The 26908-nt window shown below is 49.3% G+C and overlaps 2 protein-coding genes across 7 annotated transcripts in view; one reads left to right on the forward strand and one right to left on the reverse strand.

Moving 5' to 3' along the window:
• Window positions 1–26908, forward strand: part of Men (Malic enzyme) — a 164888-nt gene that overhangs the window by 102647 nt on the left and 35333 nt on the right. For 4 of the 5 annotated variants that reach the window (XM_070538471.1, XM_070538472.1, XM_070538473.1 and 1 more), the window contains exon 2: window positions 82–190. In XM_070538471.1, the coding sequence (XP_070394572.1) occupies window positions 82–190 (109 nt within the window). Of the gene's footprint in view, window positions 1–81; window positions 191–12717; window positions 12852–26908 lie in introns of those variants that run through there. The other variant, XM_065442931.2, reaches the window with a different exon arrangement.
• LOC135921194 (uncharacterized) overlaps window positions 1–26908 on the reverse strand; it is a 118447-nt gene that overhangs the window by 65036 nt on the left and 26503 nt on the right. The window contains exon 1 of one of the 2 annotated variants that reach the window (XM_070538475.1): window positions 12717–12850. The exons of the other annotated variant lie outside the window; for it this stretch is intronic. The gene's annotated coding sequence lies outside the window, so the exon portion shown is untranslated. Of the gene's footprint in view, window positions 1–12716; window positions 12851–26908 lie in introns of those variants that run through there. 2 annotated transcript variants of the gene reach the window in all.

The raw sequence follows: 26908 nt of genomic DNA on the forward strand, positions 1-26908 counted from the left end.
ATTGCCGCCGGCCGCTGCCACCACCACCATCGCCATGGGTCTGGCGAGCGGAAAGACTCAGTGCTGCGAACACTGTTCCAGGAACGGCGCCGTCGGGACCGGAGGTGCCGGATCGGCGGGAGCACTTATCGTCGGCTGCCCCAAGTTCGCGCGCAGGATGGACTACCTGAGGGACCCGAGGATCTGCAAGGTGAGTACGCTCGCTCCTTCCCCCCCCACCCCCCTTTTGGTAATGTACATTCGAGATGACCGCTTGATAACGGTCGGTTAAAAAAAAAAACGAGGAGTCTCTTCACAACACTGCTGATAACAGTCCACTGTTCGTGTTCTAACAGATCCAACGTGGTGCAGCGAATTCTTGGCACAAGAAGTATAGGGTCGTCTGTGCTAGTAGTGGGTCTGTGGACGCCGTAAGAGCACGATTTGCACCCGGGGAATGTATCCCACGTAATGCGGCCGGTCTTTCTCGCATTTCTGCTGCAATATCAAAGGTATAGGAAGGGCATTCGAAGAGACGCGGGAAAGGGTCTGTTTTGTTCAACTGCGGCCGGCAGCATACAGGGGCCGTCACTGATTTAAGCACCATCGTAATCAGTATGGCATTTGCAGAGTTGCAGTACTGGGCACAAGGTCGTGGGTTCGACTCGCGGCTGCCTTCCGCAAGGGCTGAAGCAGTAGTGCTTGTCTGCGTATACCTTGCTTCGGGTGCAAGTCGAGGGAGCTAGGGAGGTTGAAATTTGCCGCGGTGCCAACTTGTACAGCTTCGGGATGTTAGGCTCCACAATTTTTTAAAAAATATAGAGAATCGTATAAAAATAAAATAAAAATATAAAGAAATGGTCTCAAATATGATACGGGCCCAGTTATAATTTCACGTAAAAGAGTTGATACCACAGATTTTTATATAGCAGCTGTCATCGTAAACGAATGGGCGATAAAACGTACATGCTTGACGTTCCTGCTGCAGAACGAGGGTATATAGCATTTATCACTGGCGTTTGCTCCAATTACCGTTTGGTTATACTTATACTGTGAACTCCGGGGCACGGCATAATAAGCACGGATGCAGTATACATGCGTCGCTACCTTAATGCATTTACATGGAATGGGGAGAATTGTGTGTGACCTTGTTGGACTCGTAGGGCTTCGCGGCCATATAGAGTCACGCTTTGCTTGTACATGAGTGACGTCGTTGCACAGGGCTGCTCCATAATTCCGACAATCTGGGGTTCTCAGTGTACTGGCATTTTCTTGCAATGCGCTCCCGTGGCATGCGGTCGCCGGCGGTTGGGAATCGAGCCCGCCAATTGGTGCCCATTAGCAGCACTACTAACTCTGCTGACTATATACGTGTGGGTGCAGAAGCTAAAACACTGGAAGATTGAAATTCCTTGCAACATGTCAGGGTGGGCGAATGCAACTGAAGTTCTGGTTGTGTACAAAGAGTCGAGAGCCGCAGCTCCGCAAAGACGACGGGCAAGTATGCTTTACAATAGAAGTTGCTATTGTATGCTTTACATTAGAAGTTGCTATTGCATGCTTTACAATAGAAGTTGCTATTGCATGCTTTACAATAGAAGTTGCTATTGTATGCTTTACAATAGAACTTGCGGCCTTGACCGAGAATAAGGGTGGACGCAGAAACCTAACAGAGAGCTGATTTACATTCTTTGAGCGCTATTTGAATTCTATGACCGCCTTTGGCTTTGTGGGAAACGCTTGGCGCTTATGTGCATGCGTTCGCTGTCGGGCTCTTCATCATGCCTTACATCATCAATGCAGGCTAACCAACCGAGCGCGATCACAGTTAACGCCGCTTTCGGATTTTTCCAACCTCTCTCTGATCTTTGCAAAAGGTTCTACATCGTACACACGCACTTGTCTAGAAGAGTGGTCAATGGGCCGATTTGGTTTCCATGTATCGCGAAAAAAAAAAAGGAAACGTGCAGGCGTGTGCCGCAATAAGACCAAGCAGGGTCACATTGCATGCTCGGTCCATGCGCTACATACAGAACAAACATATAGAATCCAGTAGCTACCTAGCGGCTATATATAGCTGCTGCGGACACTCGCGCAGTCTGCAGCCAGCCACTCGATCGACCGCACTCTATGGAAAAGTGTGTTGTCAGACTGCGCGCACATAAATAGGGACGGAAGATACTCAATGCTCGCATTTTCATTGCCCAAAAGCGTTCTCCTCGACACACGTTGGCGGCACCGCCGCATCGGATTTTTCGCGCGGACTCTCTAGACCGGTCAAGTTGCGCGAAACCCTGACCGCGGTCGGAAGCGCGACGCGCACTTCAGCCCGGCCGCGCCCCGACGAACCGCACTCGAAGCGCGCGTGCATAGCGCGTTCAGGTTAGCGCGTTGCGCGGCGATTCTCGGAATGAACGGCCCCGCATAGAGGCAAAGCGCTGGATCAAGGCGGCGGCGGCTGCTGCTGCTGCTATACCGCGTGGCTTTTATTTGTCTCCATCCGCCATCGACCTTGCGGGCGAGCGGAACACTTTTTTGTTGCTATGCCTCGAAGGGACAGCCGACCCGCATCCGGAAACTCGCCGACGGGCGCCCAGCGTCGCAAGGGCGGGGCGAAACCTGTGGGGACCCTTTCGCTCGCGCCCATTTTGCATCGGCCGCGAAGCGACGATAGACGCGGCTCGCGCGCGCAATTGCGTGTAATGGATCTTTGCCCGTCGTCGTCGTCGTCTGGGCAGAGCGGCGTTTTGCGGCGAGTTTCAGCGCGGAATGCGCTCGAAGGACGAGTGTCTGCGGATGGAAAACTCTGAAACAAACGGTGCCAGGATTATCGCCTCTCTCGCTAGCTCTTATTCTGCCGCGGCACCCGCGGGCGCGCCGACTGTGAATACTAATCGCGTAGGAAGCGATTTGAGTAGCGGATGCATAGAAGATAGCCTGCTAAACGAACGACTGTTTCAGAACTCTCGTTTTCTTTCTCGTCGTTTCGTCTGCATAAACTGGCACACGTCGCGCGACACGCATTTGAGAATTACGTGAGAAATGCATTTTTTTTACAATTACGATAATAATTAAGAGATGCATGTGTATGCACATCAGATCTTTTGCGACCGTCTTGCTCTTGTGGCAAGTCATGTGAAAAGTAATGGCCTGCGGTACGCAATATGCACCTGAAAAGGTAAAAAATAAATGAAATGATGTAGATCCTATGAGCCTGTTGAAACAGTGTGATGCGAAGCTTTCATGGAATGGGTCATTTAATACTACACAACCATAAATCGATGCGTGCAGTTGCCTTTGTTTTCGTCTCACGCAACCCGTAATGTCATGCAGAGTTTGTGAACTGCCCCGTTCATAAGCTATGCCTGAAGGCGAACGCCAATACAGGCAGATGCTCACGAAGCAACAAAGCATCGATTTAATATTCGGGCTGCCTTTATCTGCATTTTGTACGGACGTTCTTTGACAAACGCGCACTTAAATTAGCAGGGTCTCACCATGATGAACGCTGCAGCACCGCAGCAAAGGACGCAATACATAGACTCCCAGGCGGGCGAAGCAACGAGAGAAGTTTGCGATGAATTCATCATCGAGCCATCCAGCTAACGTTAGCTAAGCTGTTAGAAAAATAAAAGCAATAGAAAATAAGCATGGTGCAAGATACGGTTGTAAGACCTATACGGTGCTCGGTCGTCAGACCTGTGACGAACGAACACCGTAGGCTTTATTATTGCATCTTGCACTGTGCTCTTTTCTTCCCCTTTAGTTTCTGGCTAATCTTACCCTGAATACACGGTATAGTTCCATCACTGAAAGACACTACACAGAGGTGTCCTTAGTACGGATCTCATCACAAGACGCACGTTGCCGAAATTTTCGAGGCTCCCTCGCTTGGCTTATCAGGATCGTCCGGATACGTGCAAGGGCTTAGGTCATTGTTGACCATTCTCATGTGGAACATTTTTCCACGAGCCGAGTGCGGCCATAATGGGCACTACTGCCCGATTACGGTGGCTGAGCTCTGCAGCATAGCTCGTCGATGGCCGAGGTAGTGGATACAGAGACCAACGTGGGAGGAGCAGTATAATCTCCAAGTTTGGATGGAATTATGAAATTGAATGACGCAGTATAAACGTGGACTGTTATAGTACCAGCGTCACGCGTACACTTCTGGTCGCGATGGGAGCCGATTCGGACTGAGCTTGATCCGTACGGAGTGTTGCCAAGCGGTCATATCTGCGATCGCGATCTGGCGGGATCCGGATCCGGACAATCGCGATCCGTGAATCGCGATCATGCCTTTTTATCGCGATCGCAGGCTGACGTCTGCGCCCTCTAGCGCAGTATTCTGAAAACGAAAAAAAAAAGGATCACACAATTCCAAAGACTACAGCAAACTGAAACCGGTAGAACACTTCTAGTCAGGTACGGCGGCGAATCGACCCTATACGAGAAGTACAAGATAACATGACGATCCCGGACGAGTACCGCAGTACCATCAGGGTAGCACCAATCCCCAGAAATGTGGACCCGAACCTGCACAAGGCACGCAGGGAGGCGGGGGCAGAGTACGTGCAAAGGACACTGGCCACCCGGAACGAAACGGTGTATGTTGACGCCGCAACATACACCGGCAAAGGGGAAGAAGGCAATAAACATAAAGTGGCGACGGTGATTGGCTCGGACCTCAGGGAAATCACCAGCGCGTCAATACGGAACTGCTCGGTAGTTGAAGCCGATGAAGCGGACGTATAGCTCTAGCGGCAGTGGAGGGCTATCGACTAGGCAAATCCCTAACGATTCTAACAGACTCGCAAACAGCATGCCTGAATTACATGAATGGCAGGATCAGCCGCAAAGCGCTGAACATTCTCCGCTCTAACGGCCGACCCACAGACAAGCAAAGCAAGCACGCGATAGTTGGGATACCGGGACACACGAGTGTCGAGGGCAATCTGGAGGCAGATAGGATAGCTCGAGGGTACGCAAAAAACCGGGCGTCCCAGAACACTGCCGCCATAGAGGACCCTGAAACGGTAGGCCAAACATACGCGGACACGCTAAACTACTTCAGGGGCGCCAGAATGAGATATCCGGCACCAGACAAACAGCTCAACAGAGAAGAAGCCGTAATCTGGCGGCAACTACAAACGGGGACATACCCGAACTTATACATACTAAACAAAATTTACCCTACCCAATATGAGAACACATGCCCCTGGTGCGGGGACAAGCCCACGCTATATCATATCACGTGGGCCTGCCAAAAAGCAAAAGAAATAACCATAATAGAAAACCCGAGTGCGGAGCAGTCGGAGAGGATGCTTTCCAGCGACATCCTGAAGGTCCAGCAAGGGATAGTAAGGCGTGCTCGCACGGCAGCTACCTTCAGTGGGGCTCTGGACTAGGGGCACCAACCCTGCAAATCAAGATGGAAGGAGCCATCTGAAAAACCGCTAAATCCATATGTAAATACAGCAAAATAAACGTTTTTCACCACCACCACCACCAAAAGGGAAAAAAAAGTGAAGGCAGCTCAATACAAAATCGTTTAAAAAGCCTTCTTATCAGCAATAGTAAGCTACAAAATTGAAATATTGTCCAAATTTAACCATATTTTGCAAGTGTGAATTCGCAGCCAAGGCATTATGTAGTTATGAGAGTCGATGACGATCAGCCGACGATAATAATTCGATCCGCATCATTGGACCACCGTGTAGCAGCGACTGTTGCTGATCGCGATCATCAAGAAATCCGGTGATCGGCCCCGATCGAAATCATCAGTGTACGTGCGACATGGGTATAAGGTGTTTGATTGCCTCTCGCTCGGTGCATTTAATTTCCTTACTACCCACCCCTACCCATGACCGGCTCGCAAATGGCAAGACAGAGCACGCTGATCAAATTAGCGAAGAACGGAGAAAGAGTAAAGCAATGTAATTGCCGGGTTAACACCCCGGAACCGCGTGGAGGTTTGCGGGTTAAGTTTATTGATCCGAGGCTATTTAACGAGCACATAAAGCTCAGCACTCAGCACACGAACGTTGCTGCACTACGCCCCCGTCGGAATACGGCCACCGCGGCCGGGACTCGAACCGACGACCTCCGGTTCAGCAGCGCGCAACGTCATAGCCACTGAAGCACCGCAGCAGCGGGTTGAAAAACAACTGGAATAGGGTTGCTACATTATCTCCGCCCTGGTGTCTGAAAGAGGAATAACGCGTGTTCGGAGGGAAGGACGTCACAGCGCACTTCTGCGTCTATATCCCGGTGTATGTGAATGCAATGTCAGAGCGTGAACTGGCGAGAAAAAGAATTAGGGAACATTCCGATAAGGCAATTTTGATACTGAAGTGGGGGACTGCGCTGTCTGGATTCTTAAATGTTTGCCACTCTTCTTCTGCTGTGGGTAATGCACAGGGCGTCCTCGCGTTTCACGTGCGCCCAGGGCCGAGGGCAGAGGCTTGGAGCCCTGCAACACTTTCTGCCAAGAATCTAGGCACCTTTCCGTGCCATGTAATTGCAAACCTATTTGCGACTATATACTTTCACTTTTTCCGGGCACTCAGCGGCCGCAACTTCTGCGTTAACCATAGTGCGGTTCAGAAACCAAATGGTCTTCATTTTCCTGAATTGTTCTCGCGATTATTTTAGCTGTAGGGAAAACGGCGTGGTCCACTTTTCGATACAATGACCCATTTGCCGAAGAGAAAGGAAACGGAGGGTCGACGTCAACAAGACTCTGATGTCGTTCCACTGTGATGGGAACCTATAGCACGCACACTGCCACTTTGCACTTCAGTTTCGCTTGGCTACGCGGCTAAACGGGCGGGTTTGATGAAAGCCCACAATTGTGGCGCAGGGCTTTGGACATCAGAGACGCAGGCACACCGGTCCAGGTCAACGACGCGTCCGGTCGCCGCGCGGCAAAGCGCTCGAATGCGCGCTGCTCGTGTAGGCGGGTGTGTGTGACCGAGAAAAGAGAGACGAGCTGTCACCGCACTGTTGTTTGAGGACGCCACACGGGCTACCATTTAGCAGTCGCGCTCGATGACTGAAAATGATAGCACTATTGTGATTCTCCGTTGTCGCAGACAGCAGTTATAAGCGAAGGCTGTGGCTGCGTGCCGCTTTCTCCAAAGCTTGACAGTTGTAGGACGCGCCATAATTCAGCCTATACCATGGTGCGGCAGGAATAACCTCCTTGGATGTAGATATTATTCGAGATGATGTGAGATATTTTTGCCTTCGTCACAGGTTTTAAAGCAAATTAAGCTTTCTTTACGTACTTCCCCGGGGTTTGGAATGGCTTTTCGGCGTTCCGGTTCCCGTCAATTAGACTGCTGACGACCCCCGTGACTGTGCCACCAAAAGGCGGTGACTGGGTGGGCTGATCCTGATGCTAGCTGTCCTGATATGTATAAGCGCGAAAGCTTTATTGTGGTTTGTAACGTGAGCGAATCCTGTAGACACTGCGACCCTGACTCTCCTGATAATGCTATTACAGTCACTCAGGTGCAGCATGCTAGGCTAGCTCTTTCGCCGACTTCTCCGGGTTTTGGCGTCGACTTCTCGCCGAGTAGATGTAGTGAGGGAGGGGTGTCTCGCGTGACTGTAGCTCGGGAAAATAATGACGTAAATTGGAAATAAAATACATCTGCACGTGCAATGTGTTCATCTCCAGAGCACTTAATTGAAACGTTTCAAGAAAGTTTCGCTCATAACGACGAGTGTTGTTCAAGAAAGAACTTGTTCGTTCTTGTTGCTTCTGTGAAATTCTGAGCGTTTCCCACAAGGGAGTTGAGTGTACGACCGCTAGCGTCTAGCTCTTTTGTCGATCCCCATACAGACACGTATAACAGCTTACCTGGGTTTGAAAGCCCGTAGCTTTCTAATGCCACCGTACATCGTTACGGTGCTTCCCACTCCTTGTAGTTCTCCCACGACTCCTCCTACACGGAACATTTTCCTTCGGTGTCACGAAAAGCTTCTTCTCGGTCAGGGCCGCCAACGATTGGCGCAATATCTTCGCGACTGTCCTCTATTATGATGATCGCCGGCCTTCCGCAATCTCTCTGGAAAGCATGGCCTCGTCTTCCGAGCCATCGTGGCAAACAATGGGCGAATGAACAAACGTACGTACGCTTCTCTCGCCTCTCCATGCCAGACCTCAACTTTCGCGCTCGTTTCCCGACAGAGGGCGGAGGTCGCGGCTATTTAACTTGGTTGCGCCCGTCAGTGTCGCGCGTTACGCACTCTAGAAACGAGGAACTCAGCACCAACATGTCCGACGCGGTCCGTTGGCACCACTGTTGCCATTAATTAAAGACAATGGCGAGATATTAAGGACTCTTGAAATTGAACGAAAAAGTTGCGCATGAGCAGTGTGGCAATTAATGGAAAATTACAGCCTTCATTAGTGAATCGGTCTATCGCAGATAGTCTATGTAGCAGTTTGGTATTAGTTGTTTTGGTACAAGGGCTAGTGCTTAGATGGGAAGCATGCTGCGCATTTGGTTTGACATGTAATCATGCCGTGCTTTTTTGGTTCTGAGAAAAGCGATTTGGATAAGTGCGCCGATGGTAGCAGGAAAATTGTGCAAAGGCATACCATTGTTCCGTCTCCCCATATTGACTTAACATTCACTGAACGCTTAAGTCGAGAAATTGTTGACGATTTCAGCAAACTTCCGCGTAAACGAAAGAAACAAAAAAATCGCGTCTCTCGCTGAAAAGGACGAAAGCGTCCGAGAGAGTGACCTAGCCAGTTTACGTTTACTTCACACGGGAAACTGCACCCGCGGCGAGGCTTCGTGAGAACGATGCGCTCCGCAGAACCTCCGTGCGTGTTTCCTGAATGCAGCTTGCGTGCCTCGCGCGTTGCAGATGGTACACCGTCTCTTTGACTGCGCATGCACCGTTTCTGCCGCAGTTCCTCAGTATTTTATAACAGTTGCAAGACTCTCCCAAGACACCGCGTTTCAAAACCCAGGCACCGTTAGCATGGGTGCCTGCCGACTTTCGCGTCACCTATCGACAACAAATCTAACTATGAAACTTCATATTATGGAGCGCAACAACAAAAATAAGCGGTCGTTGCAAGCAAAGCTAACTGAACAGCACTTTCGATCACCACTTTTTGTTCAGTTAGATTAGCTGTTTTAGGAACTCCTAGCGGGTGATGGACGACGGCGTTTCCTCTGGCCGTTAACTGGTGGCGCCTCAGTCTATTACACCGCTCCAAACACGCAGCGACCAGTTTTCGAGTGAGAAGAAGAACGTACAGTTTATTTTTTCTGTGCTCTTTAAAAAAAAATGTCGATTCATTATTTGCTTTTATAACATGCTGCAGGCCATTGTAGTTGCTTCTCGGTCGGCCACCCCGTTATGGTTGGGCAGCTGTGACACCGATTAGTTCCGCAAGCGCCATGCTAGTCCGACGTTTTGGCCTGCGTAGCCTCCTTTGAAATTACAGTGGCTTAGCTCTACCCTCTTGGGCTGCCGAGCAGTTTATATAGCACGAAAGAAAAAAAAACTGGAACGTTGCGGTTGCGTAAGCGAGGGCGGTGCCTTATACGGAAAGACAACTGTGCGTCTGCGCGAGTTTCGAAATTCGGGAAATTAAGGTTTCGGTGCAGCGTCGGCCAGGTCTGTAGCTCTTCGTGCTTCGTTCTATACTTGTTATTGCACATTTATTTTATGCCGCATCATGCGGATTGCTTTTCTACATCATTCTTTTAAACAACATGTGGGCCGTCACAGTCACCTGACGATCGCGATTGCGTGACTCTCGGTACGGCCACGGCATTTTCCACCACTGTGACAACTTAAAACGAAGCGCTGTAGTATTTAACTGTCAGTCAGGTCGCACAAGCAACGCCCTAATTGCTGCTTCCGATCGTCCACATATTTCACGCTAGTGTTTTTTTTTTCTTTAAGGCCCGGTAGAAGATCGTAAAAGAAAAGCAAAAGCAAGAGAGTGTTGCTGTCGTGTGCTATCGAAATTTTTTTAAGCGAAGCTTGGTTTGGTTAAATTACATTTAAATCCGATTATGGGGTTATACGTGGCAAAGCCACGACCTGGCTCTGAAGGCACGCCTTAGAGGGGGGACTCCAGGTTAATTTGGACCTCCTGGAGCTCTGTAGCGTGGACCTAAATGTAAACACACGTGCGCCTTTTTTTTTACATTTTTACGCGCATGACATCGTGCTAAGCGACTTAACGCCATAGCCATTGGACAACTACGGCGGCTCAGTTATTGGTGAATGCGCATGAATACGCATGAATTTTGGTGACTGTACGAATGAAACGACGCATTGGGGCGCCCCGGTGCGCAATGCGGTGCGATTTGGCGAATTCGCCATTTGTTTGGTGTTTGCGAAGAACGTTGTTCCTGTTAAACGACCATTCGCAAATATACATAGAACACACGACGATGCGGGACACGTTTCTTCGCCGAAGGAAACGCCTCGCTCAGGGCAAAGGTGCGCCGCTTCGACATCGCAGGCAACAGAAACCCGAGTCTGCGGGGCACGCTACGCACCAAGCGGAATTCGTTCGGCACTAAGTGTCGGCACCAAGTGTTTCTCGATCTACTCGTGTGCACCCGTAAACGACACTGCCCGTTTCCGCTGCTGTCACAAAAACTAAGTACTCTCGTATCGAAGGCGCTCCCACTCCGCTCGGTGCTTCTTCCGGGCATCTGTGTCATCGGTACTTATACCACACGCTTCGGCCAGCATCCATGTAGCCGCGAAGCGGCAGTAAGAGGCAAACAAAGCTTCGCTTTGAAAGCGGTACTGTGTTAAACACGAGCCCACCAGCCAACCATCACCGTGCCACAAGCTGGGATTCTACAAATTGCCCTAGGGCCACATCGCCAAGGAATAGTCGGGTTCGATTCGTACCTTCACCAGAGTGTTGAACCGAACCACGGAACTGAACCCTTGTTTTCAGCTGAACGGGAACCGAGCTGTTATTTTCTCAGCCATCTTGGAACTTAAACAGAACCGGAACTTACTGGAGGAACTGTTCCGAACCGGTTCGACCAAAGATTCAGAAGACCCTGTGGACCCTCTGCTAAGGCCGATCAGAGGGGACACACTAGACAAAGGCTCAAAGGCTTCCGTTGTCGGCGAACAATTCTTACGCTACATCCAGGATTCAGATAGCGTCAAATAACCTCAACTCAGCTCTGACACTCATTATGCTGCTAAATTTAGTGCAACCAAGGCTGGGTGTAGTGCTGCGTGTGCATAAAATAATGTATCACATATGCAGCAAACTACACAATCGTGCAAAAGCACATAACGTGATAGGCAAACAACGTGTAATAGCGTTTAAGTTTCAGCCACTTGCATGGTTGCTTCATTAGCACACGACTGCAGGGTGTACAAAACAAAATGTATATTTTCTTAAGGCGACGCCTTTCACAGAGGCCTGTGTCGTTGCCAAATCTTAATATCTTAGTTCTTCACTGGTCCTTCAACATCAGTGAACTAGGTGCCCGCAGCTGTAACAGTGTCTGCAAGCGCACTAAGTACATTTAAATGTGCTTTCAACGATCGGGCACTGTGGCCTCCGAATACGCCTGCGTGCCTCGGGTCACGATGTATTCCCTTCCTTGTGCAATATTAAATACACAGATACACATCAGTCCGCGTCATGTAAATGTATGAATACTGTAAAATCCTACAATATTGTAGCCCTAACTCTTCGCGAATTAGGGACTTTGGACATAATCGTGGCTAATGAGTTTCGCGCGATTTACGGGCTTGTGTCTATATGGCTCACTTCTGCAAACCCTAGACATGCACCATGGTCAAGTCCGATATGAAGGCGGAATTTATGCATTTGTGCGCTAGGCACAATTGCGACGCTGCTGAAGCAGCTCAAGGATGACAAGAGAAGGAGAAACAAGAAGGTTGACGTCATACAAACGACCGATAATTATCCAACAGCTGGATGTAGAGGTCTTCTTGAAGTGCGAGTGTAATATATTTTAATACACTGAAATTGCCACTTTCAGTTTCTGCAGTGCCCCGAGTTGTCGATTAATTCGCCCTCACCCTGCGATCGGCTAGTAGCACAGATGGTTGAGCGACCCCCCCCCCCCCCCCCCCCGGAAAGACGTTGGTCCCGGGTTCGAATCCGGCACCAGGACAACTATTTCTTCAATCGCGAGGCTTTCTTTCTGAGGAACTTGTGCGGGTTTCCTTTGTAGCTTCGCGCTACAATTCGGGTGGACGCCCATTTTTTTTTCCCTTTCATGTACTTTCCTCCACCTCGCGGGCTTCCGAACGGATTTGTCTATGTTCTATGGCGCGGCTTTCGGTCACGTTAACAGCCCGGTTTTTATGTATCCTCCTTGGTTATTCATCGCGCACGTGCACGTGGAACAGGCGCGTTGACGCGGCGAGTCGGTCGCGACGCCGGAAATATGCCAGAAACGCTTTGTGTCTGGCTGGCTGTTTCGAATTGCGACCAACTACGCAAGACGCACTGCACATAACGTATGCACAGTCCGCCAGTGTGATGATGTCATCCCGAGTGAAGCGTGACTGACAGGGCCTGCTGTGTCGTACGCCACCGAAAGCACTTCAGCGGCGTCTCGCGTTCGGCAGTTGGAGCATAGAGAAAGAAAACAAAGTTGGTGGAGCCCATCGCGCGGCCAACCCTGACGTGTAGAACGCTGCACGTGCACTCCAATTAGACGAAAGGGTCGAAGGTCACTCGCCTCGGTTGCTCGACGACGATTGCTCCTTCTGCGATGCGGCGGTGCCTCAAGCTCGTGCGAGCGTCGATCGGAATCGCCGAGGGCTTCAGCTGCGCCGGCAGAGCGAGGTTCTCCCGGTCCCCATCGAGTGCACAGGTAGGCCGCACGTCTCTTGGGTGAGGAACCTCGTTAATATCGAACCGATGCGGGTCATCGGCTATGTCGAGACGCGGTTAGCCTGTAGCTATAGCTCGGCGCTAACTGCAACAACGGTGAAAGCGGCTTAGCGGATGCCTCGAAGCGTTTTTGAACGCACTGTATCGTCGACGGGAGCGTCCCTGGCCCGCGCTGAGGATACAGCAACACTGTGCTCGCTGTACGGCGATAAGAACGCGGTGAGCGTCTTCAGTGTTTTCAAAATCTCTTGGGAATCGACGCGAATCCCAGTTTCGTTTACAGCGAAGCTGCTCCAGGGTAGTCAGGCGGTGAAGGCCGGCGCGCGCCATGGCGTGGTCTATATGAAATGCATACATGCAATGCAACGTGTCTCGGAACACCGAATGTGCTTTGAAACGTAATGATAGACGATCATAATATGAAGGTTACCTTGCGAACACTTACTTCCCTGGGGTAAACAGCAACTTGCTTAGTCGGCTTATTGCAGCCCGTAATACGTATTTTTTTTTGTTTCTCACGCCGTCTTTCACCGGCACCACGATGGGACCTTCTACTTTACTGAAACAGTGAATGATGTCGGTGTATGCGCGAAAACTATGACAGGCAACTGTAGAGTAATATAGTAAACGTAAAGAGTGGACACCTCCGTAGGCCCCTGCGGCCGACTTTGGCTCTCAGCGCACCTAGCGGAATCGGCGAAACGCATAAGCCTCCAAGACGGTCGCCGCACGCCGTCGAATCTCGGAGGCCATAATTTTAGTTTCGTTTCTTTTATTTTTTTTTGTGATCCATACCGTTGTTTTAATCGAGTGGTTTCACGCAGGCGCTTGTTCCGCTGTTTATATGTTGCGACGACGAGTGCGCAAAGGTGTTTCAATTTATGTTAGCTTTATTTAAACTTCTATTTGCTGCTTCAAGCTGTAATTTAGCGCAACAATCATACCAACTGATATGGAAGTAGAACGTTATCGCTTGTGATATTGTACGTCTAGTAACTCACGCCAAAAGGACTATCGTAAATAAATGTGCCGTGTTCCTCAAATATAAATCAACTTGCTGCATAGCCAAGAACAAGAAAATAGCAGGCACCAATTTATTGCAGCAAGATTGTGAGAGGCAAATACATGAAAACGGGAAGAAACTGCAACATGCAAGTAATACGGGTGTCACACGGCGCGCTTTTAATCGCGATCAATCTCGATTTGAATCTCTCGGTGGCGATTGGTTCTTTTGTGCAAGCTGGGCGCGGGAGCCTATCGCAGTCGAGAATGTAGATCCGATCGCGATCGAAAGTGCTCGTGTGACACCGGTATAATGGAAAATAGTCGGAAATTAATGCCGTGATGGCAATAACTTTACACAAGCGAAACACATACAAGACGTGTTGAAACTATCCAGATAATGAAAAAAATACAAAGAAAAAAAAACTGCACAGACACGCCAGCAATTAATTTGCTCACAATGGAATTGTTTTAGAAGGAAAAAATATAACGCTTTTTCTTGTACTTTTGCGAAGGAGGGTGAATTAAGGTAGCAAAATTACGTGAAAGGTTGCGTGCCAAAATAAAATGGCTACGAAAATTGGGCTCGCACTAACATCCTCATCTCGAATGTGCAAGTCGGCGCGTCCGTCATTAAACAGCTGCAATTAAGCGCTTTGTGTTGGGAGTCTTCACCTGCTGTTTTCGAAGCCTTGCGATAGTCTAACGATACTTGGAAATTTGCCCTTGAATATGCGTGATATCCTTTGGCTGTAGGATGTATTTTGAGGAAATAGTGGAGATTCCTGCAATATGTAGAATGACAGGCAGAAGGTAAGCCATACTGGAGGCTTCAAAGCAGTTGAACGCTACGTTCCTTCGTACAAGCAATACTGGAGCCTTCAAAGCTTTAGAATGGAGATACTACGTTCCTTTGTGTAATGCATATTTTTCTGATCTAAGGTCAAGGAAGCACTGTTATAAATGCTAATAAAAACAAGAAACTTTCTACGGTAAGGACTCCACACACAATTAAAACACGAAGGCACGTATCTTCAGCCCAATGCAAAACAGCTAACAACGCTCGAGCGCATATAGCCGGCTACAGGGCCTGAGAGAGCGCGCTGTATGGCCTTACTGCAAATATTGCGCGTTCTGTATGGCCTTACTGCAAATATTGCGCGTTGTACCACTTTAGAAATAGCTACATTTCTTTTGCAAAAGTGGAGCACTATACTTTTTTCAGAAGCCGCTGCGCATAACATAAAGCTCTCTGCACCGAACTGCATGTGTTCGTAGGCCGCATTCTTAACGAACCATTTTATTTTAATTTCTAACTTCGTCATTGTATCGAACGCGCCTCGCAGCTAGGAAGCTGCCGCGTCGCTGTTATTTCTGGCATCACCGCTCATTGCAGCGCATGATAAAAAAAAAAAAAGAATGCGAAATGAAAGTCAGCGTAGTAAATGGGCAGCAGCTGTTTATGGTTTCAAGGTCGCCGTCACTCGTTAATGCGGCTAACCGTGACATAACGAAATACGAAGAGAATAAGTCTTTAGCAGCGCGCAAAAGAACTTCCTGTGGCCTTGCCATGAAACGGCGACGAAGCAGTAATGCCAGACGCCGGCAGAAGAACCCAGCAACGATCCTCGGGCGCATTTTACAGAAGGAGCCGGGCGACGGGGCCTGACTAGGCTTCGCACGTGTTGGGTCGTGCCGCCTGTCAAGCTGCTAGCCGCAGCCGCAGCCACAGCCACATTTTTCTTGATGTGCTGTTCCACCCAACGTTCTTAGACATACTTCAGTTTCGCAGCTCCCTATGCGAGCCCATTGGCCGACGTGGCCGAAACGGGTGTCACTGAAACTACCGGCGCTGCAGTCGCGTCTTTCGTCATGCGCCGCGCGTCGTCTGCTCCTGCTGCGACGCGTCGTTTGCACCAACAGGCCTGTAAACGCTTACCCGTCGGTAAATGTAGTTTAGATACGCAGTCTGAGTTTTGTGACAAACCTGCCGCGCGTAAGTAACGGAGACTTCATGGTGTCTGTGCACTATCGGCGCTGCAGTGACATCTCTCTCACGCAGCGCGCATCGTCTACTCCTGCGATGTCATCTCTGCGGTGGGTCGTTTTCCCCAACTGGCCTGTGCCGTTTGCTCTTTGACAACTGTGTTTTGGCTGCCCGAACAATATTTTATGCCAAGATCCTTTGAATGACATGTCTAGCTAGTCTTTAGAAGCTGCAACTACACCGCAAATGAGAGGTCGTGCCCTGCGATTCCGCTTTTCAACCAACTTTTTCCATATAAAAGCGCCACGGTGCTCCCTTCAGCGGGGGCTTTGTTTTTTGCTGCTTAATCTTAAGATGTGTATTCATTAAAGACGGTGAGCGCCTGTGCAGACGTAGGGACATTAACACATCACGCCCAGCAGTCGCTTGAGACAACGCTGTGGTGAATTGATCCACCCCCGTCAACGCTTCTTCGCCTAATAAATTTAATTGACACATGTATTTTTTATAGTTGTCCGCGGATATTATGGGACGTGCAAATGAGTTGGAAGTGATCTGTGAGCAGTGACAAGGACGAAGTTAAATACTATGAACATATTTATGTCAAAGCTGAATTCATTTTCTTTTTGACGAACAAAATAAACAACAAACACAGTGACACTTTTTATTTACTTTGTGCACAAAAAAGTAATTTTGAGCTACTTTTGCTCAAAGCAATTTTGCCCTCTTTCTGGCTGCTTGCGCCTGCTCTGTCAGCGACTAGAGAGAGAGAGAGAAAACATTTATTCGGACCATCGAGGTGGTTGCGAGTTATCGACGCCAATCAGCACAGGTTATATATGAAATAAACTACGCTAGCTCACCTGTCCATATTTGTGCTTGAGCAAATGGTTGCGTACACACTTCAGGGCATGTGGCACATCACACAGGAAATAAAGGTACGCGCGCTCAGGCAGGCATGTATGTGGAATCTTGTGAGAAGGTGAGGTTACACTGCCGCTGATTACCATCTGCTGCCACACCGAGCGATTGTTCCCAGCTCCGTCACTGACTACGGCGATCACCATAGCACCATGTTTATGCAATTACATTACATCTTGCAACACCAGCTCTGCTAAAATCCTGCCAGGCGCAGCACCTTTCGTGGCAAAGCTAGGTGGCAATCGGTTGCACCCAGCTCTCCAGAAGTGGTACGAACATCAGCACGAGTGCATGATCTGCAAGTTGGTCAGTTCCTTCATTTGAAATACCACCGTAGTCCACAAAACCATCAAGTTTGAAGGTTGACTTGTTGAAATTGTACGCCTGGTGCAACTTAATTTCATCCAAAATCAGTGTGCTGAATTTCTTCCCATCTGCTCTGTTGCCCAGCTGTTTTCCAACAGCTTCCATGCAGAGAGGATTGAAACCATACTTGCATGGTATTCCTTTCAGAATTTGTGTGAGACGGCTCACGGAGGGCAAGGGCAGCATATTCATGTCTGAAGCTTATATGCTCGAGGGCTCAGAAGCCAGTCCGCATTGTACCGCGCGCCACACGGAGACTTTGCTTTCAACAGTTTAAACGATGTCATAAATGCAAGGAAGTTCGGCCAACACTTCCTCGATTCTGTTATCGGGCATTTCAGAAAGCCTTCTTCAGAGGCAAAATTTCATTCTTTTGCTTTTGATGCGCAGCAGCCGCCCTAAGCAGCCTCTTATTCACATTGCGTAGTTTCTGATATCGCTTGAGCGTTGCGTTGCGCTCGGAGCCTCAATGCTCAGTCGAAGTTTCCTCTGTAGACGGAGACAACGCGCGCAGACAAGTTGCTTTGTAAGTACATTGCACTGCTTGTACGTGGTACATATTATCTGATGTCACCGTGTCACGCTGCCTGCTTTCACGCCCGCACACATGTTCAAGCTCTCTGCTTCCCTCAGGATTCTTTCCACATTTGCAATGCTAGTCGCAGCTTGAAATAGCCTCTTGTGAATTTTGTTGTAGCCGTTTATGCAGCAAGTATCATCCTCTTCAAGTACAACAGTTTTCATTACTCGGAGATGCCTGGCTACCAGTTGCCTCATATAAAATATTCCGCATCGCTTCTGTGTTGCGTCGTCCTCAACAATTTCGAACTTCCAGAGCGTAGAAGGCAGTGTCACGTTCGTGAGCTCGTTGAGCACCAAGTGTGTAGCGCATATTTCTCAAGTTCCTTCTTCCAAGCCCAACAGCAGGTTTGGATTAAGTTGAAGCGCTATCACTACAAGCTTCGCCCTATGTACTTGCCGGCACTTGCGCTCGTTCTTTTGGTGGACGTCGCTTTCGCTTAACATTTTTTGGCTTTGAGATGTGCTCAGGCAGCCCAGGAAAGAGCCGAAGAAGTGGGCCGGGAACAAGCATCCATTTCCCGCGAGGAATCAATATTTCTTTGTTACCCATAACATGCTTGTAGTATTTCAAAATGTCGTCGTCCTCAAAGTGGAGTTCACACACTTTTGATTTGTTTGTGAGGCGTTTGTCTTTTCGCTGTAGCATGCGTTCCCAACTTTTAAACTCTCCAGCGTCTTGCGGCGGGTCGAAAACACGGTGACCTGCGGCATCGTGTCTTAGGCTGCTGGTGCAGCCGGGGGCAAAACAGCACGGCATAGGGAACTTCTTGCTGTCATGAGACGCGGAAACGCTTCTTCAAGAAGCTTTTCAAGAGAACAAATCACGACGCATCACACAACACCTACAATACGGAGAAGGATAACGACAGACGATGCAGCGCAACCAACATGAAACAAGAAGTGAAAGCAGAAGTCATGTTTCAAGTTCATTACCAGAAACGCATTTACAATACCTAGCTCACATATGACAAATTTTCACAAAGAGGTTCAAAATTAAGAACTGTGAAATAACTACTTCTCAAAAGTGAAACCGGAAATATACCAGAAATGGAACAACTTCTATCAAAAACGAAACAAAAAGTGACGAAAGACGCGATCGCAGCGCCGCTAGTTCGCGTGACCACCACTTCGGCCATCTCCCAAGCGGAGCTTCGAAACTGAAGTATGTCTAAGAACGTTGGTTCCACCTAGCGGGATCGGCGAAGCTCCATAGCTCGGCCGCGAAACGGCTCGAGTGTCCACTCTTTTCCCTTGCTATGTTACTCTATGAGACATCGACCAATAAATAGACTGATAGCACTTCCGACAAATGGTGTGAGAACGCGCTTACGCAGATTCGCCAGACTTCACTGTCTGAAGTGCATCAGTTGCTCAGATTGGCATAGCCAGGGATTTTCTGTTTTCGAATAAATAAGGCTACAATAAGAAAAAAAAAAGAACGTGACGCGACGGGGCAGTTCGGTTTGCTGTGAACAAGAGTGCCATTGATTTACTGCGAAAAGCAGTAATTAGCTACGAAGCGGGCCGATCGTGCTCGGTAGTTCGTGACGATTTGAGACGCAATAAGTGAAAAAAAAGAAAGAATTGAGGGCCCTCAATCAAACTTCTTATGCGCTCCGCAGACACGGAGTTGTCCCCTAGGTATAGCCCGGTAATGCTTACTCTTAACCTAAAGGACACTAAAGGCTCTTTTGGACTTTCTGATAACGTCTGGCTTGTGCGAGAGCCTTTGACTTTGTAGTGCTGTTCGTCCACGTCTCTCTACCCCGATCTCTCTCTTTCTCTCCCTTTTTTCTATTCTCTTTCACCCTTCCCCCTGCGCAGGGTAGCTAACCGGACTCTTGGCTGGTTAACACCCCTACGTTGCTTTTATCTTTCTGTCTGTTTCAACGTAAAACATCTTTTCTTTGTCCCTTGTGTTTGCGCTGAAGTATCGTAACCATCAATCCAACATTCGGACTAGCTCAGTAAGAAGTCTTGATTACTGTTAACCACCATTACACCTGCGTAGAGTAGCAATTAAGTCGGATGTGCGTATGGTTACACTCTTGGTTTTTCTTCCCTTTCTCTTCATACACATCGCGTGAAATCCTTCTTGGTGAAACCTAGACACGAGAGTCGATAGCGACACAAAGAAGTGTAAACGCAAATGTAAAAAAAAAAGAAAAAAAAGAAACAATATGAAGACAATAACGAGGATGGGCTCGGTAGGGTATACGCTACAGAGGAGTAGGGGAGCAATCGGACAAAGGAAAATTGGGCCTAGTTGTTTTCCGAACAAAACTAGGGCCGGGATAACGTAAAACTATCCCAGTCTGTTTTTGCTATAAATCCGCCGTTAGCCCATCCTAAAAGGCCAAAAAGGGACTCGGTGTAAGCCCAAACGGGCGGATCCGAGGGTAGGGGTGGGGGGCTGAGGCTGCGCAACAGACGCACTGGTTACCGGTTCTCTGCGGAATAACGCGACGAAATGACAAACGCTGCCTGAATGCCCTAATTTTAACAATTGCGGGCCTTGAAGTGCATTATGCTTTTAATAAAGCCAGTATAGCTTTCTAGAAGCGTTCAGATATTCGCTTACATTGACAATCATCGTCCAAGGTATTTTCGTTGTTCTTTCTTTATTTTTGCGCTTTATTGTCCTCAATTAGCTATGAACCAACTTACTCAAATCAGAAGGAGAGAGAGAGCAAGAGAGAGAGAGAGAGCGATATATGGAAGGCAGGAATGTTAAGCAGTCACGAGTCTGGTTGGCTACCCTACGCTGGGGGAAGGGAGAAGGGGAAGAGAGAGAAGGGAGAAATCAAGTTCCCACTACAGTCACAGAGCCACTGTGGTACGCACGAATAAGTAAACTAGCCATTAGTGACCTCATGCGACGTTACAATACGTACGATGCCAAGTTTACCATGTGCACATGCAATGTTAATGTCATGCGTGCGATGTCATTGCCTGTTGTAGCAATACGCATGCTTCATGTGAGCGACTGTAATGTGATAGTCTGCGATTTGCGGAGGCAGCTGTCCAAAGAGAAGCAGCTCTTGCCCCTGTTAATCCGACTCCTGTTTCTCCGCTTAGATTAGCGCTACAGTTACGCTTACTGTAGCAACAAAGTAATCATAGCGATAAGCCGTCTAGAGGAAAGGCATAAGAATTAGTCTTTGCAAAAGTCAGGCTTGTAAAGAGCTGCCCGAAAAAATTGCTCTTCTTTTTCTCCGGGCAGGAACCACTAAGACGACTTAGAATGAGTATCACGTGTTCATTTCTCTCCCTTGTATTAGAATACGATTGGAAACGTGAAAGGCATAAGTTTCAATACACTTTTCCAATTGCGTTACGGTGGCGGTTGACGCTATGGTGTAAGAAATGGCGGGTACTAAAACACGGCTGTTACAAAGCCACCGGGACAGCTGAACGACAAAATAAAATAACGTTTTTCTTCCCCAGATTTACTAATAATCTTTCACCTTATTATAAGTAGAAATATCGGAGAATACTTTTGGAAACGAAAGAAAAAGGTGTGCGGATTACGTGCACTGTGCAAGGAAATCCGTGGACGCTAATTTTCTTTGGTGTAGGTGCTGCGTTATTGCCAAAGATGTTGATGTTACATTAATGTAGACACTACCCTACATTACGCTTAGATCCCAACTTTACCGTATGCAGATGCTATGGTAATTTCATGCATGCGATGTCATTGCCTGTTCACACGATGCACCCGCGCTACGTCATAGTCTTATCGAGATCCGTCCACCCACTCCTTCGATTGCGCTGCCTCCGAAATCGGCCCAATTTAAGCAAACCTCACTGAAACGTTTGCGAGGACGCATACGGTGCACTGGTATCAGGATCCGGGCACCAGGTCCCCACATTTTATTACACTGCCTCCGGGATCGGTACAGTTTACTCTGCGACAGACGGACGCCAATACCCGGGAATGGCATAAGGAACGCTTCGGTTTGAAATTAGAAAGAGAAACTTATGGAAACGAAAAATTTGGGACTCGAGTATCGGCCGACAGAAATCTGTGCGGAAGCTGGGGCGGAAGCACCGCGTTTCTTCCGGCCCAGCTCCCGTGCGAGACTCCGCGCAGCCTCACCTCACGCGCCGCCGACTCGCACCCCATTCGCTCGTTAATTGGTCACCTCGCACGCTATGCACACGCGCGCAAACACACCGACTCACTGGCCCACTCCACTGTCCAGTGAAAGCGCACATAGGAAGTGTTAAGAACAAAATAATCACCGCGTCTTGTCGTTTTTTTTTTTGTTTTGGCGAAGGGTATACCTGCGCGTCTCTTGTCGTACGCTAAAGCAACAAAGTGTGGCAACAAAGCCAAACAGCCATATCTGTGCGTACAACGAATTACGCTCGTAAGCGGCGCGATCAAAAAAGCTTGGCGATGCGACAGCGTGGCTAATAAAGAAACAAAATGCAGTGGAAGTGTATCTTAAGGGCAGCAACGCTGAAATGACATATGCGGTAAGCTGCACAGCGGAAAGCGCGTCTAGCGCTGGAAGAAGCGCCGCTAGATCGGACCGACCGGCGCGAAACAGGGACACGAATTCGCGCCTGTATGCAGCATGTGGTATATGGGACTCCGGCGGTATTTACCGCCCTCCAGAGCGTATAGACATCTGCGAAGGCAGCGCGGTTTGATACGAAAACGGCCACACTTTCTTACATTCGCCAAGTACCGGCAAGAAGCGGGTGGCGGGTGGAAGGAGGCGTGAGAGGATTGTGGGCGCACAGGCAAGAAGCTGCGGGATTGCTCGGTACTGGAGAGGAAACGGGAGCAGCGCCTTTGTGCATCGCTGGCCTGTGCACATGTTTCGTCGGCGCATGTTGGCGGTACTTGTTGCTCGGACGGTGCCCGGGAGCAGCGGGAGGGGGGGAGGGGGAGGTATGTGTGTGTTTGTATACGTGCTTCTGTCCGAAGCGCGGTCGCCGTCACGCACTGATACCCCGCGCACGGCAGCGTGGTGTTTCGCGGGCTGCGATGCACTGTGTAGGAGGAAGATCGCGGAACCACGCACCGAGATTGTGCGCTTTGCTTGAAACCGCGCTGACGCTGCTGCTGCTGGAAGGAAGGAAGGCTGTCATACCACGCTGTCGCGTTAGACGAGATTTGCTTTACCGTGCACACGACATGCTTTTAAACGCGCTCTCCACGGGGCTAACCACGCCGCAGGCGAGTTTTCGTTTGCGTTTCACTCGACGATGACCGTAGTGTCAGGTGCTTTCTAGAGAGAAGTGCTTTAATGAGCGTGCAGCAGTGGTAGAGACCCTCAGCCCGGAGTTTTGCTAGCGTGATTCTTCAGCAGGACTTCGACTGGCATAGTTGGCGCAGTTCATAACAGGTACCAGCAGTATACTGCTGGTACATGGCAAACCAGGAAAGAGCATGTGGTGCCTTCTAAAATAGGGCTCCTTCTAAAATAAGGCACCTTTGATGACGCTTTCTTGTTAACTGTCGCAATGCCGCATCCTTGTTAATTCGCGCTATGACCTTCTCAGGCAATGCATGCCATTTGCCACGCAACCTGAGACATTTTCTTGATGAAGTACGGATTGCCTAATCGCGACCTGACGCCAACTCGATGACCAAAGCACTCATGCAGAGTACATTGTGTAAAAGCATACATAGCCCATGCTGACAACGTCCACAGGCGGTCAATTCTGTTTGCCCCCGAAGGTTACACGGAGCAAAACGTAATTGCTAGAGGTGTGCCGAATGAATACGAATGGAATATTGCCAAAAGCGGATCGAATCGAATGTCGAATAGTTTTCGAATAATGAACAGGCGTTGTCACAATGAATACAAAACGGGGTTTACATCTTCGCATTGTTAATGTTATCAAGTTTCTATAACTACATAGCAAGTTATGAAGCGTTGTTTATTAAAAACAGGAAGGGAGCATTAGGAGTTTCTTCGCATGCACAGGACTGTTCAGAGGGTGCGAATGATCGTTGTACAGCCTGAAAAGTATGGCTACCTAAGCGACGTTGCCTGCTCTACTGAGCAACTTCTGATATCTTATTTCTCTACTATGCCCGCGGGAGTGAAAATTTACCGTACTTGTGCTCTATTGTTACTTTTCATCAGGCGCCCTTGAGGGTTCGAAAGATGGTTCTCATATTCGAAAAATATTCGCATTTACGATGAGTCACTATTGGATTCGAAGAAAGAATCGAATAAGACTCTATTAGATTCGTTATTCGGAAGTTTTGAATATTCGCACACCCCTATAGTCATTACTACGCAGGATTCGGCTGGGCGTTGCTTTCACCCGTCGCTACGCACAAATCACCGAGCAGTCGAATAGCCCTGATTGCGAACGCTGCCAGACGCCTGAAACGCTGGGACTCTTCTTGTACAATTGCCCGGCATGTATGCTGGAGCGAGGAACGTTGGATAATTCCCTAGCGAGCGTTGGCAGGCAACCACTGTCGGAGGACGCTATTCTCGGTCTGTGGCCTGATACTGCAACTTAAATGCGGGCTACTAGAGTGCTGTGGAAGTTTCTGCATGACACGAAGCTAGACGAGCGGCTCGAGTAGGACCACCGTCTAATGTCCCTAAGCACTCACCACTTCATCATCATCCATCCGAGTACTTTCACTCCCCTTCCCTCTTCCCCAGTGCAGAGTAGCAGACTAGAGCTCGCCAGGTCAGGTCGACCTCTCTGTCTTTCCTATCAAGAAAATCTCTCTCTCTCTTGCTATCTAAATTGTCTTGAATGAAGAGGAAGAAAGAAAAGAAAGAGAGCATGCAAGTGAGCTGTCAGCTCTCGAGGTTTCTTTGAGTAGCACTGGCCACAAGTGTAAACGCTTGTTTCGATGTGAACCTGGTGCCCCTACTTGAACACACTGGCAGGCGTTACGAAAACGCCAATCGCGTACTGCGAATGTGTAGGGCGCGTTTATCGGTCCTTCCCGCACATGCACAAAGCACAATGATGGGCTGCCACTTTGCGCAGGTGGCCGCTTCTTGCAGTCCTGGCTCGACACGGCGCTGGCGGACAAATATTTTTCGCGGGCTTCGTGACCCCATCATTTTTCATTAACTGCGCCCGTCAACGACAGAAAAGGCATCTAGAAGTCTGTGTCCGTTGTTCGTCCTTTTAATTCAATCGGTTTAGTATCCCATGCACTCTGCTCCTCCCTTGGTATAGTCGCAGTCCCTGCCCGGGAGAGGCTGTTGCAGGAACGCTGAGGTGCTAGGCGTTGCAGCTATGTGGTATATTGTCGACATGATAACATCTATGAAGGTGCACACTTGATTCCCCATTTTATAGGTAACCAGCGCTGTTTATGTTAATAATAGAATCCGCCTGAGTAGGTTTGCACGTGTTGAGTATCTTTCGTCGGACCTAACGTTGACGTCAGTCGAAGTAAGATTTACAGGAACAAACCACAGATAACTGTGGCACCAGATGTCTCTTACAGAATGTGCAACATGACGGCTGGAGCTGAAGGTTACATCGCGCCTAGAAACTTTAATAACATCGACGCTAGCTTTAGACCTAGAGAAAAATAGTCAAGGCGTCCAAGCTCGCGCGCCTATTAACGTGAAGGGTCCTTTTAATATGTGAGAATGTCCAGCTTTACCTGTAAACGCTACCGTAATTGATCTGTAACGAATATTGTTTTCGAAGAAAGAGAGAAATGGAGACGGTGTAGTAACTTTCACCATGCACACGAATCTGGCACAAACGAAGATAACCCAACGTGAGCTCTTCTGTTACCTACATACAGGCCCAATAATCTATCCAATGATATATATAGACTCGTCGGCCTGTATAGGTACACTCACGTGCTTCGTATCATGCGCGAATTGTGGCGCCTAATGCGCAGAAACAACAAAACGTTAGAGTTCCAAAGGTTGTCGGTCTGCTCCAACCAGTCTTTACGGCCCTCTCTGTTTTCCTACCGTCTCGCCGCTGCGGGACCTGCTCGCCCGCAACCCCGTGTCCGACGTTGCAACCTTGCCGTGTAGCGTGTCGCGGTCGCCGTCTCAACACGGCGTGGCGGCAACACTCCAATTCCTCCGGCGTCGTCGTCGTCTTCCGCCTGCTTCGATGTAGCACAGCGCGGGACGGGCCGCGTCCCCGCATCAGGGCCGTCGTCATCATTCCGGTGTCGTTGTACGCAGGCACGCACGGTCAGCGTGTGGCCGCGTCAGCGGTGATGAAAGACCGCGTGTGGGCCAGCTTGGCTGCTCGCCCGTTGCGCAAGCGCTGGCGCGAGTCATCGCGCGCGCACGAGCGCGCGGAAGCGCCGCGGAGATGGAGCTCGCGAGGGGACGCCGCGACGCGGAACCGCTGCTGCCGCGGTTGGCGATGAGCTGAGCAGCGGCATCGCGTGCTTCGGGGCCGTTTAGGCGTCCGCATTGTGTGGGTGCGCGCGCGGCGGAGGCATCGTTGCGTGCTCGCGAGATGTTTCGGTGCACTCCCCCTTCGGCGTCGCACTGTTACGTCGAGGCGCAGCTGGTGCGAGCTTCCACTGCGGGCGGAGCGCGGCACGCTTGATGAGCGCATGGCTAGCGTCAGAAACGGCGACGTCGGCCCACGTGCTATACCCCGCAGGGATCGGCCTCGGTGGCTCAACACTTGGATCTGATCATTTGCGTGTTGACAGCATGAATGACAGCAGTACGCCAATTGTATACTGTACTTGCGCGGCGGACGAGCTTGATGTGAGACGCTGTAGTGCATGGCTGGTATAACGTAGCGATTCTTCTTTCGGTGATTCCGTTCGATCTTTGTACTAAGGACCGGTAGATTTTAGTGATCGCGAATGCATGGTGTCACTGAGACCAATTTTGTTGAGCAGTGTTGTGAATTTCGCGCTATTCTTTTACATCGCGTCCAGAAAGCGCAGTTTTGTGGCCTGCAATGACAGTTGGCTACCAACTGCGCGTTGCTCTGTACAGTCTCCACAATTTAAACAAGAGGCCACGGCCTTTTCGCTGGCGTTCTGTAGTGTTTTTGTGCTATCACATTGACACTCAACGCCTTACCCAAACATGCATAAGGTGAATCTAGCATTGGTATGAGGGCTCAGCTCGAGATTTGTGTCACTCTCGGGCAAGCGGTGTACTTCAGTGTTACCTCTTGGTACACGGTACGGCACATTTTAGATGACCGGTCGCAAGTTATAGTCCAGCAGTCGTAGC

This window comes from Dermacentor albipictus, chromosome 5, assembly GCF_038994185.2.
Source record: "Dermacentor albipictus isolate Rhodes 1998 colony chromosome 5, USDA_Dalb.pri_finalv2, whole genome shotgun sequence".
Taxonomy (NCBI): Eukaryota; Metazoa; Arthropoda; class Arachnida; order Ixodida; family Ixodidae; genus Dermacentor; species Dermacentor albipictus.